The sequence below is a fragment of the Micromys minutus genome (assembly GCF_963924665.1).
Source record: "Micromys minutus genome assembly, chromosome: 28".
NCBI classification, from domain to species: Eukaryota; Metazoa; Chordata; class Mammalia; order Rodentia; family Muridae; genus Micromys; species Micromys minutus.
In genome coordinates, this window is record NC_137963.1 from 9,518,208 (window position 1) to 9,530,242 (window position 12,035).

Consider the following 12,035-nt stretch of genomic DNA (forward strand, 5'->3'; position numbering starts at 1 on the left):
AGTCGACTTTTACCCTCAACAAATATGGCGCTCACCTTGGCTTCGGCCCGAAAGCTCTCACACACAAAACATGGTTGCCGCTTCTTTTCTCCTAGTATTGCAGGCTCAAGCGCACAGGTTCTGCCCTGAGTTAAGATGGCGCCCATTCAAGCTCTCCCTGCCAGGTTTCGGGTCGGAGCTGGGCGGCTTCAACGCGAGCGCCTGTGTGACCCCGCCTTGTTTCCGTAGGAAGAAGCGCCGGGAAAGATGGCGGCGGCTGCGGTTTGAATTCCAGCGGCGCCGCTTGTCTGAGAACAAGAGCTGGGTTGGAGGGGGCGGGACCTGGGCAACCGAGCGCGCCGCGACTCCCGGGGAGACAGTGACACTGCCACCGCCGTCACCGGTGCCACCAGTCTGTGTTCTTGATGGACTCGGGGATGGAAGAGGACAGCACCCTGCCTGGGACCCTCAGCGGCTGCAGGTGTGGCCCTGGTTTTGGGATTCGCTTTGACTGGGTGGGGGGGGGGGGTTCTATTGATGGCGGTTCACTCCCTGAAGACCTTCCGTTTGCTCGATGGGCCCCGCTGCTACCCGGGTGTGGTGGGACCTGGGTGTCCAGCCAGCCCTACATTCGTCTATGTGCTGTGTGCTCTGGAGTGTACTCTGAAGAGGATGTGTTGATATTTTTAATCTTCCTTAGTCTTTGACATCTGGTAAGACTTTTTACACCCAAATTGCTTCTCACTTTGGGCAAGCTGCATTTGAATGTGTAGTGGATAGCTTGTGCGTTGGGTAGTGCCGGCATTGGTTGGTAATATGGGGTCACCAGGTGAATGAGAGTCCTGTTTTAGAACAGGAATTAGATCGTGTTTGTCTCTGTAACCCCAATTGTTAGCCCAGTATCTGGGGCCCGAGAGGAGCAGAGTGGCCTTTGTCAATTCACTGAGTTAAAAATGATTCTTTTAGGGGCTGCTTCTCTCCCACTGTGACACGTGGGACCCTCAAGCTCAGGTGAAACGAATGGTCTGGGGTCACAGAAAAGTCCATGATAAATCAGTCCAAGCTTTCTGAATCCAAAGTCTGTTCTACCTTCTGACTTGTCTGAACTACTTAAACTGACTATTCAAGGGGCTCTTGCAGAGCTTCTGGCATTGAAATGGCCCTTCAAGAACAGCAGGACTATTTTGGGATGGATGAGTCCTTATTAGCTGACCACAATAAGAAAGGATAGTTCCAGTGATCAAATCATACCTTTTTATTTTAATATACTGCTTTCTGTGCACCCCTTCTTGGGGTAATTTGCAAGCCTCATGTTTATAGCCTAAACTGAGCACAGTCTGTCCCTGAATTTTTGTTGCATTAGGCCAGGGTATACCTGACCCAAGCTTACTGAATATCACGTTCCTCTGCACATGGCCAGTACGTGCTTGCTGTTATGTTAGGAGCAGCCTGGAAGGAAGTGTTTAGTCATAAGCATAGTTTGATTTCCACCATCCCGGATGCCAGGAGAAAGGGTCTGAAAAGAAGAGGCTGAAATCAGATGAGGGTTTGATGGTAGAGAGACTAGTTTGGATCCAAGGTATTCTTGGGCCGTGAGGCTTCAGGAAAACCATGGTTCCTCAGTTAGCAAAGTCCTTGCCTTGGATAGGACGTGAGTTTGACCTTCAGAATCCACAAAAAATGTGCTGGACATGGGGATGCAAGTTAGAGAAGCTGACATCAGAGGATCCCTGAGCCTGGCTCGGGAGCCAGCCCAGCCTAACCTGAGAAACCAAGGGTCCCCGAAACGAGACAAGACAAAACAGCCAAGGCAGATGGCTCCTGAGGAATGACTCCTTGGATGTGTGCCCACACTCAAATGTACCCTTGACCTGACCATGCACACATATTTCCAGATGCAGTCTGTATGCCATAAAGCTATCCATCCAGCGTAAACTGTTGTATGTAAATCCGCTCTTTACACTGGTTTGCCAAGGTCAGTATAATCCAGTTGAGCACATTTCTGTTATCCGAAAAGAAACCTTGTGTCTACCAGCAACCCTCCTTCATTGAATTGTCACCCCACCCCAACTCAGGCTCCCTTACCCACAATCAGTATTTTTATTTTATAGATTTATCTGTCCACATGCACCTTATAATGCACATTCCTTTGTGGGATCCACGTTTTAGCATGTGTCACAACTTCTTTCTCCTTTTGTTAAGTCCTATTTCACTGTACCCCTGTGCCACACTTTGTGCATGGTAATGGATGTTTGTATTTTTTTTTTTTTTTTTTTTGTCTATTATGAACATTTCTATGGACCTTTATTTGTATGAGTTTTGTGTGGACTTCAGTTCTCAGTGGTCTTTGGTTCCACCCAGGGGTAGAGCTTCCAGGCTGCACGGGAACTGTGCTCATTGTTTTGGGGACTGCCAGGCTCACTTCAAAGGATGAGGCACCAGTGTCTCTCACCAGCAGTGTCCCCAAGGTTCTGGGATTTTACACTTCACCAGCAGTTTTTGTTGTTTGGCTCTGGGCCTCAGGCTGTTCTCCCGGGGATGGGGAAGGGTGGGGGTGGTGGTGGTGGTGGGGGGTGGTGGGGGCGTGATATGTCACCCTGGAGTTGCTTCTGTACTGCCTGATGGTAGCACATGCCCTTTAAGGTGCTTTTCAGTCATTTTGTGTTTCCTTCGGCGACTTGTCAGACTTTTTTGCCCAGTTTTAAAAGATATGTGAATTTTTTCATCCCTGCAATTTATCTTAGCATCTGCCCTGAGGTATCCTCGTACATGTACACAGTGAGACCAGTGTACAAATATTCATACGGCTCGGCTTTTAAAAGAGCAGCTTGGAAACAGGTTGAATTCTTCTTAGCAGGGGATCAGGTGAATTCACTTTGGTTCAAAAGTTCCTTTCAGACCTTTTGTAACACACTGCTGGCTCTTGAAAGTCAGCTTCCTAGGTCACAGCAGAGCCTTTTAAACGTAGGATCGAACAGAGGTTCGATCAGGCATTAAGGGATTCTTATATGTAACACAGTCAGTAACATTCAAAACTTACTGCTGCCGAACGTGTGTAACTTTGCAGTTGTTGACAGAGACCAGAACTTTAGGACCAGTTTGTAGTCAGAAGAAAGGTGAGTGCAGTCTCTCACACAGTTTGCACGGTGTGTGTGTGTGTGTGTGTGTGTGTGTGTGTGTGTGTGTGTGTGGTGTATATGTGTGTGTGCGCGCCTGAGTGTGTCCATCCATTTGTGTCCCCTCATGCATTTTCCTTTACCTATCCTCCCCACCTTTACTTTTGAAGTCCTTTAAAAATTTATTTATTTTATCTATTATTATTTTTTAATTACAGAAAGAAAGCAAAAGCAACATTTAAGAAGTTGCACCCACTCAGAAAATGGTTGTTGAATTTGGTTTTAGTTTTGAAAGTTCAGTTTAGAAAATGGAGTTTGCCCTATTAGTGATGCTTAGGGGAAGAAATAGAAAATTAAGAAGAGGAAAACATGTCTCCCTGCAAGTAATACCTTTGGTTCTTTGGAATAATTTTTCCCTGTTAAGGATTTGTAGCTCACCAAGTTTAAAAAGACATAGAATGACTTTATATGCCCCCCCCCACATGATTGAAGACATGTTCTACTTAGGTTTTCCCTGTTACCTACTTTAAGTGCTCATTTTCTTGATGTTGGATTTTTGTATTTTAAGTTTTTTCTTAGTGTCCTGAACCTGAAGGTCTTGTTCCTCTTCAAAGTTGAGAGTTATCTGAGATAAAGCATTTTTATGGAGTTAGAGGCAGTAGTAGGAACTTGCCCTGGAGTTTATGCTGAGCTTCCTTTAAATCTTGTTTTCATATTGTCTTAGTCAGAGTAACTGTTGTGATGAAACATAACAAAAGCAATTGGGAAAGAAAGAAATTCTTTTATTTACACTCTCAAGTCACAGTTCATCACTGAGGGAAATGAGGGCAGGAACTCAAAACACGGCAGGAACTTGGAAGCAGGAGCTGATGCCGAGGTCATGGAGGAGTCCTGCTTACTTGCTTGCTTCTCATGGCTTGCTCAGCTTGCTTTCTTATAGAACCCAGGACCACCAGCTTATAGACCGCACAACCTACAGTAGGCTGTGCCCTCCCCCATCAATCCCTAATTAAAAAAAACTTCGCTACAGCTGGATCTTATGGAGGCCTTTTTCATTTGAAGTTCCCTCCTCCAGATAACTCTAGCTGGTGTCAAGCTGACATTAAACTAGCTAGCACAGAGATAAAAGGCCTGGATTCTAGACTTAGTTGGTTACTTCGAAGTCTGACTACTTTGCTGCCATCTGATTGGTAGAGACACTGAAATTATCCAGGCCTCAGAGCCTTTCTTTAGCGAATGCATGCCCCTTCAGGGAGTTGGCTTTTGGAACAAGTGTAAATATTTTATAACTTGTAAAGCACTTATGTGTAAGAATGACAGCGGTGTCCTGCTCTTGCTTGTGAAGCATCCTAATATGCTAGGCATCTTGCTGGGTAGGTGCCCTGTGCCTTTTTTTTTTTTTCAACAGAGATTTTTTTTTCTGTGAAGTAGGTGGTATTCTGCTGGAGTGGAAGGCCATGAGACTGGAAAAGATGGAAGCAGGCCTTAAAACAGACTGCAGAGGGGTGTCTGTTGGAGTTTAGATTTCTGTCACGGTCCACAAATACTCACTGAACCCCTTAGACAATGACAGTGTCTTAGAGCCGTAACTTCTATATTTTTGATGTTCCCCAAAGTCTGACTTTATGCCTATAGTAATTAGTTTTCTACTGCTGTGATAAGATACTACGACCAAGGCAACTCAGAGAAAAAAAGTTTACTAGGGGCTTAGAGTTTTAGAAGTTTAGAGTCTGTGCCCATCATGGGGAGCATGGCACCAGACGGCAGGCATGACACTGGAGCAGTAGCTGAGAGCTCATGTCTTAAGCAGCTGCCACTGGACAGAGAGGGAGGCTTGGAATGACATGAATGGTTGAAGCCATAACGCCTTCCCCATTGACATACCTCCAACAAGGTCACACCCGCTCATCCTTCCCAAGCAGTTTCACTGACTGGGGACCACAAAATCAAATATATGAGCCTATAGGTGTCATTCTCATTCAAATAGCACAGTTTCTAATTCCCCGAAGTTTAACTTTTGATGTGATGACCAGCTGGTGATGTCCAACAGATAAAGTCAAACTCAACGCAAGTGGTTTGTAACTGGCTTAGCACCTCCACCTAGTCCATCCTTGTAGGGTGAGCAGCTAAATGACTGTCCCTCATGAATGTCCCACAGCTGTAAGAACTGGAAGGCAGTTCTAAAGCCAGAGCTCTTAGCTCCAAAGCCTACATTTCAGTGCTTCTGTCTCCTCAGTGCCCCGCTCTTAGCCACAGCCCAGTGATTGTTCCCTGAGGTCCAGGCTGTCGTACAGGTGCCTTTTGTTCAAGTGCTAGTTCACCTCTCCTCCCACTGTGCTCTTTCCTAGTGGCCTTCACCCTGTTCTGCCAAGTGGTCTGGATGTCATCAGTGACACTACTGGCTTGGGAAATGGAGGTAAGTGTACAGGGGGGCAGGCCGAGACCGTGAGCATCTGTGACCTGATGTGTGTATTGTCCTGGGGCCACACAGTGGGTACTCAGCATCTTGTACACGTTGTCTGCTAATTGGCTTTCAAGCTTCTTCATGTTTGAACTGGAGTATGGGAGATTACAGTCTGGGTTTTGCATTCTTAATCATTTTTATTCTGAAAGAAGTACCTGCTATCCTGAGTATGTGGGTAGTGCTAATAATTTGCCTTCTTGAATTGTCTTTGAGATATTTTCACTTGTTTTCTTCTTCTTCTTCTTTTTTTTTCTTAAAGTTATAAGACTCGTGTAAAAAGAAGCTTTGGAGAAGGCAGACAGAATGAGGTTTATTTATAGGAAATGCTGTAACTTAATAGGGTGTCCCCAGGTTTTCCTCGGGGGCCTGCTGTTTTTTACTTGAAACAAAATGTCTGATGAGCAGAAAGCTGTGAGGGTTACCCTTAATTCAGCCCAGGATGTATGTGCACTTCTTGCCAAGCACTGGGATTCAACTTGGAATGTCAGTGCCTTCAGATGGAGAAGAGAGACAAGAAGTTACTCTGATAAATCCTTTGATCCAGGTTAGGAACAAAGAAGAGCTAGAAAAACAGGAGGGTCAGGTGCGCGTTTCCCAAGACACTCACTGGTCACTGAAGCTGAGACTTGGCACTAGACTGAGGTAGGGGAAGGACGGATGAAAGTCCTTGACACAGGTGGCTGAGCAGCACCTACTGAGGACAGAAAACAAACCTGCGTGCTCCTCAGCCAGACAGGGGGCTCTGCACTTGGGGCCTGTTTGTTCTCTTTTCTGCCTGTAGCCACCTGCTGTGTTGAGAACTCAGATCAAAACACACCACCTTCTTTGGCTCTCCCTGGTTACTTGACATCTGCTCTCCTCTGAGCATTATATACATGCACTTTTCTTACTCCTCTTGGCCTTTGTCTTAGGGTTTTGCTGCTGTGAACAGACACCATGACCAAGGCAAGTCTTATGAAAGACAGTTGGGGCTGGCTTACAGGTTCAGAGGTTCAGTCCAGTATCATCAAGGCAGGAACATGGAAGCATCCAGGCAGGCATGGCACAGGAGGAGTGGAGAGTTCCACATCTTCATCTAAAGGAGGCTAGTGGAAGACTGACTTCCAGGCAGCTAAGGTGAGGGTCTTATAGCCCATGCTTACAATGACACACCTACTGCAACAGGGCCACACATTCTAATGGTGCCACTCCCTGGGCTGAACTTGTACAAACCTTGACAGCCTCTATGCAAGTATTACAGAAGCAACCAGGTTCTTAGCAATCTGCATTCTTCCCATTCAGGCCAAACACCAGCGCCTGGTTTTGGCCTGGGTTATCCCAGCTCTTCCATTTTTCCTCTCCTGAACTCTTCAGTGTCTGTTCTCAGAGAGGCAGCCAGAGGGAGCCTGAATCCGTTCACATTGCTCAGTCCTTACAACAGCAGTGCAGCAGTGAGCTGAGCCTGCACGGCCAGCCCTCCCGCTTTACTTTCCTCACTTCCAAATTACCTTTTAGCCTAGCACATGATCGCCCAGTTGTTTTGCCTCTTTCTTCCCTCTGGATCTATTTGTCTGTTGGTGTGGGTAGACCCAGGAAGCCTTGGCAGGAAGCAGCGTTTCAGTGACTACTCAGTCACTGGATACACACTAGCCAGCATCATGACATTTATTTTCTTCTGTTTTGCCACTTGCCTGGGAACCTGGTGTAGGCCCACTGTCCCCTTCACTGTTGTTTACCAGAGTGCAGGGCAGGTGTGTGGGAAGTGCATAATGAGTTAAAGAGGCTCTGCAGAGACTGGGTCCCAGCAAGGCCTGTGGCAGCAGGGTTGGAGTTTCTGCCAATGCTTGCTTTTATAAGGAGACCTTTCTTGGTACATAGGCTCTGTGTTTGTGAGTCACTTCATGAGGCTGCTCTCCTCATGAGGCAGTAGAGGTTGTATAGCCATGGCCGATTTTAGGCTTTGTGTGTGGCCTATAATGCCTAGATTAGTCACTGGTGTTTCATCAGAGTGTTTGCTCTCTCTGATGTCAAGTCAGTCACTCAGGCTGTCTCAGTTACTGATGTGTGAGGAGGAGGAAGGACATCAGCAGTGGCATGCTTTGTCCCATGTCCCATGCAAGTTTTGGTTTATCACTAGACATATGTGGTTACATAGGGGCCGATGTAGGTAATTTGTCAATATTGGGAATAGATTGGTTTCATTTAGAGCATTCTCTGGACTCAAATCAGTAAAGATCTGGTCACCGTGACTGTTCCTCTGACTTTCTCTTCTGGGCGCTCAGCCTCAATAGGAATGCTGGGCAGTCTGCTTGTTTGATGGTTTCTTTTTGTGTTTTTTGCCTTTCTGTAGTGCTCCCAAACATGCCAGAAGAAAAGGTCTCTCCCACCAGAGCCCGGAACATGAAGGACTTTGAAAACGTAAGTGAAGACATCAAGTCATCACCCCTTTCTAAGAAGTCATGTCTGCTGCCACCATGTAGCCAGGCCTGGGAGGGAGGTGTTTCCTGAGAACTGTTTGCATAATGCCAGAGGCAGGGGAATGCCATATTGTGGGGCTTGATGGCAGAGGGCATTATCTGGTTTCATCCACGTTTTGGTAGGTTCTGCCTTGTGGTTGGCTTGTTTCTGGTGTATGGCAGAGAGTGTTCCCAGATTGTGCAGAGGGGTGGGGCTGACAGTGTCACGGGCACAGGCAGAGAAGCCCGCATTGGTCCCGGCGGACACTCCTGAGGAGCTGTCAACGTAGGGGAGACTGAGGTATGGTCAGACACTAAATACGGAAGAGACAACTGGCATTCAAATTCACTTTTTAGGAGTGAATATTTTTGTTTGTTTTTGAGACGAGGTTTCTCTGTGTAGTCCTGGCTGTCCAGGAACAAGCTCTGTTGATTAGGTTAGTCTCAAACTTGGAGATCTGCCTGCGTTTGCCTCGTTTTTTGAGTGTGTGGTACGTGTATGATATGTGTGTATACGTGTGTATGCATATGAGTGTGCAGGTGTGTATGTCTGTGTGGGTAATGGCCAGAAAAAGAAGGCACGTATTTTCCTCTGTCACTGTCTGCCTTATTCCCTTGAGACAGGATTGCTAGGCTGGCTAGCAAGACCCCAGGATCTGTCAGTACTGATAATGCAGTGATTTAGAGCCTCTCTGTCCCTCCCAGTGCTGGGCTTACAGGCATAGCCCTGCCCATCTTTTTGTTTTTAGTTTTAAATTCCAAAGTTGATTGTAATAGAGGAATTTACAATATCTGTGTTCAATGTCCTGTATTAAGATAGGGTTTTATCCACTAAAACTGTGTTCAGATATTATAGTATTCACACAACAATGGATTTCATTAATGACTTAGAATTTCCATTCCCTATTTTGGCTGGCTGGCTTGCTTTCCATCTTCCCTCCCTCCCTTCCTCCTTCCTGTCTTTCTTCCCTCCCTCCCTCTCCCCTGCCTTCTCACTGATGATTTGGGAACTTTACATTATGAACCATGAGTACAGTCCCTTCCCAGTCCTCCCAGTTCTTCCTTCAAACCCTTGACAAGTACCCCTAGCCCAAGAAGAAAGAAAAAAGAAAAACCAGCCAAGAAACACACAGGTTTAGTTTGTGTTGTCTATGTAGTCATTGGAGCATGGTCCAACTCTTAATGGCCTGTCCCTTAAAGAAGACCGAGTCATTCCCCACTGCATCCCCAACAGATGTCTCCATACTATGGAGAGCTACACATCAGCATCCTTATCACAATTCTAAGAGTTCTCTTCAATCCTCCTCAGTCTTCTTAAGTGGGTGCTAAAGATTTGAACTTAGGTCCTGATGTAAAAGCATCATAGCAACATAGTAAACCCCCTTACCCCAGTCCTCTCAAGCACTATAGCTCTGCTGCACTGCCCTTCCCCCTTCATTTTGTCAACTTGGTGGCCTGTGGGTAGCCTGTACCCAATGCTGTGTTCTAATTGCCAGAGAATGGGCGACTGGTGACAGATTTGACTTTGAAGCTCAGGCATTGTCCTTCCGTTTGTTAGCAGAGGGGGTTTGTTGTCAACAGGAAAATCAGGTTATTTTCCCAATTGCAGTTCTCTTTAACAAGTCACCTGCTCAATGCTCTCACTTATCTTGCGAAGAATTAGAGCCTCCTTCATCTGTAACCAAATGAAATCCACACCATGCAGGACACAGGAGATATTATCAGAGAGAAGATGGAGGATACGGAGCGAAGGACGCGTACGGTTACGCCTCTCTCTCTCCCCAGTTGTCTTTGCAGCACAGAGCGCTGCTGTCTCTGGATTTAATTTAGAATACTCATTACTGCTAATAGTTATCTGCAAACCACCAGTGACCAATTGGAGAAATGACTTGTCAGATCTCTAATGGAAACAAGTAATTTTTGAGCTTTGAGTTGTTATAATTTCAGCTGTACATGCGCCGTTATGCTGTGGGGTCCGGGGCCTGAACTGAATGAGATTTGATTGTTCCACATCGTGTATAATTAAAATATGCTCTCCTGTTAAATGCTTGTTCCTATTTGATCATACGAGTAATAATAGCTGCTGTTTATTAGGCTCTGGCTCTGAGCTGGGCACTTTAAAACTCTTCATAGATGTTTCTTTAATATCAAAGCGGCTTTGAAAGATCAAGAGTTATTATTTATTATTACACAGTTTTAAATTGCATTAGATTAGGAAAACTTACAGCATTGTATAGTTTTGGATTCACATCTGCCTTTTGAACCCTAAGGAATCCTGAATCCTGCTCTGTTTAAGATTTATAAGAGAGAACTGAGGCTTGGGCATGTGACGTGGCAAAGGCGGTCTCAGAGGACCTTACTAGTGACCACAGTTTCTCTGGATAGACTGTATGTTGATCCCCCTTTGCTGGTGACTTTTGGCCAGTTTCTTAGCCTCCCGGTGTGTCCCCTCCTTTCTAACAGGTTCCTGGCAGGATGGAGCCTCTGTCCTAGTGTCACGTACATATGCCACGTGTCAGCTGGCCCTCCCTCTCCGTACTGTCCAGCTATTGTCGTTTCTCTGAGCTCCGCCGTGTCATTGACATTTCTCTTGCTCAGACTGTTCTTGATGGCTGAAATCTCATTTTTCTTGAAGGTGAGGGAGAGCTCTCTATGCCAATATGTTTTAGGATTTATGTTTTTTCTTTATGACTGTGGTCCTTTGGCTGCTGTTAGGTTTTTATGGCATTAATATTTTTTATTGTAGCATTTTTGAGAGCAAATTCTGCAGCTGAAACTGGAATGACCACACTGTTCTCACTGTTTCCCTTTCAGGTCTTTAGAAGCCACTGAAATTTTTCATTTGGCCTGAGCTACATTTTGTGGCTCAGGCCTTCAATCTCTCTGTGGTGATATTTTGAGCTTCCTGGAAGATGCTTATAGGAAAGAACTTGGCATCGAAAGTGGGTTTTAGAGGGGCATGAATATTAAAGGGAGGCAGAATTCTTTGGTGTTAAAGGGGAAACTCCTGCTTTTTTCGTTCTACTCTCAGGTGACTTCTGTGCGCACATCAGCAGTCGTGTTTAACATGTTTAGTAAGACGTTAGTTAGTAAGACGTTGATATTGATCCCCTTGTGGTTTGGCCCAGACTTCATCTGCTCAATAAATGGCTTCACATGGACAAGCCAGCTGTCTCCTGGGGGCTGGGCAGTCTTCAGTGGGTTCTGCCTAGGTAAGTTTCTCTGTCACGGTCTCATTGGGGAGGTCGCTAGGAAGACAGGGCAGTGATGTAGGGAGTGAGTAAGGAAAGCGTACTGTGCCCACCTCTATGGATGTCAGGGATAGATAGGGCTCGGGCAGGTGGACAGGACTTGGAGAACACTGATACAGAAACTCACATTGCAGCATGTTAATCAAGTCAGGAAACCGCAATGCTTTGCTCAGAATGCGAGCATCTCAAGGAAATGAAGCCTGGAAGTAGGTGGGGCGATTAGTTCTTGACTGGTACACTGCTGATTGTTGTTTTGAAGATAAAAGAGTGACAGACGAGGAGTAAATGACCAGAAATTATGCTTTCGAAAGATTATTTGTTAATGTGGAGAGTTTTGTGGGGAACAAGGCTAGGGACAAGGCTAGTGGAGATCTGAGGTGTAGGGTAGAAGGAGCAGGGCCACACCCTAGGGCGTGGAGGAGAGAAGTGTAGAGTGTGGTCCAAGGGATGTGGAGAGTAGGGTGAGAGCATGAGCTGAGAAACGTGGGGACTGGAGTCAGAATGTTGGTGAGAAAGGGGACTGAGGAGAATGGGCTTTCACACAGGGCAGAAGGCTGTGAAGACTCGTCAGCTGCCGAGCTAGAAGAGCTCTCATCTTTTGACAAGCGAGGGGAAGGAAGCCCAGAGGGCGGGGGCCTCTTGCAGGCTTCGAACCCAGGCTATTGGCACAAGTTCTTCCTGTGGTTTCACTGTCGTGCGGACTCTGTCTGAACTCCAGGCTCCCTCCTTTAGTTATTGAAGCTGCAGCCTTGTTATCCACGGTCCGTATTAGCTGATGATAAAGTCAGCT

General features: G+C 46.2%; 1 protein-coding gene across 5 annotated transcripts in view; it reads left to right on the forward strand.

The window, feature by feature from the left end:
- Nucleotides 1-257: 257 nt before the first annotated feature.
- CDK5RAP2 (CDK5 regulatory subunit associated protein 2) overlaps nt 258-12,035 on the forward strand; it is a 165,015-nt gene continuing 153,237 nt past the window's right edge. For all 5 annotated transcript variants that reach the window (XM_080940011.1, XM_080940013.1, XM_080940012.1 and 2 more), the window contains exons 1-3: nt 258-460; nt 5,444-5,511; nt 7,889-7,956. In XM_080940011.1, the coding sequence (XP_080796137.1) occupies nt 405-460; nt 5,444-5,511; nt 7,889-7,956 (192 nt within the window). In that variant the 5' untranslated portion in view covers nt 258-404. The remainder of the gene's footprint in view (nt 461-5,443; nt 5,512-7,888; nt 7,957-12,035) is intronic.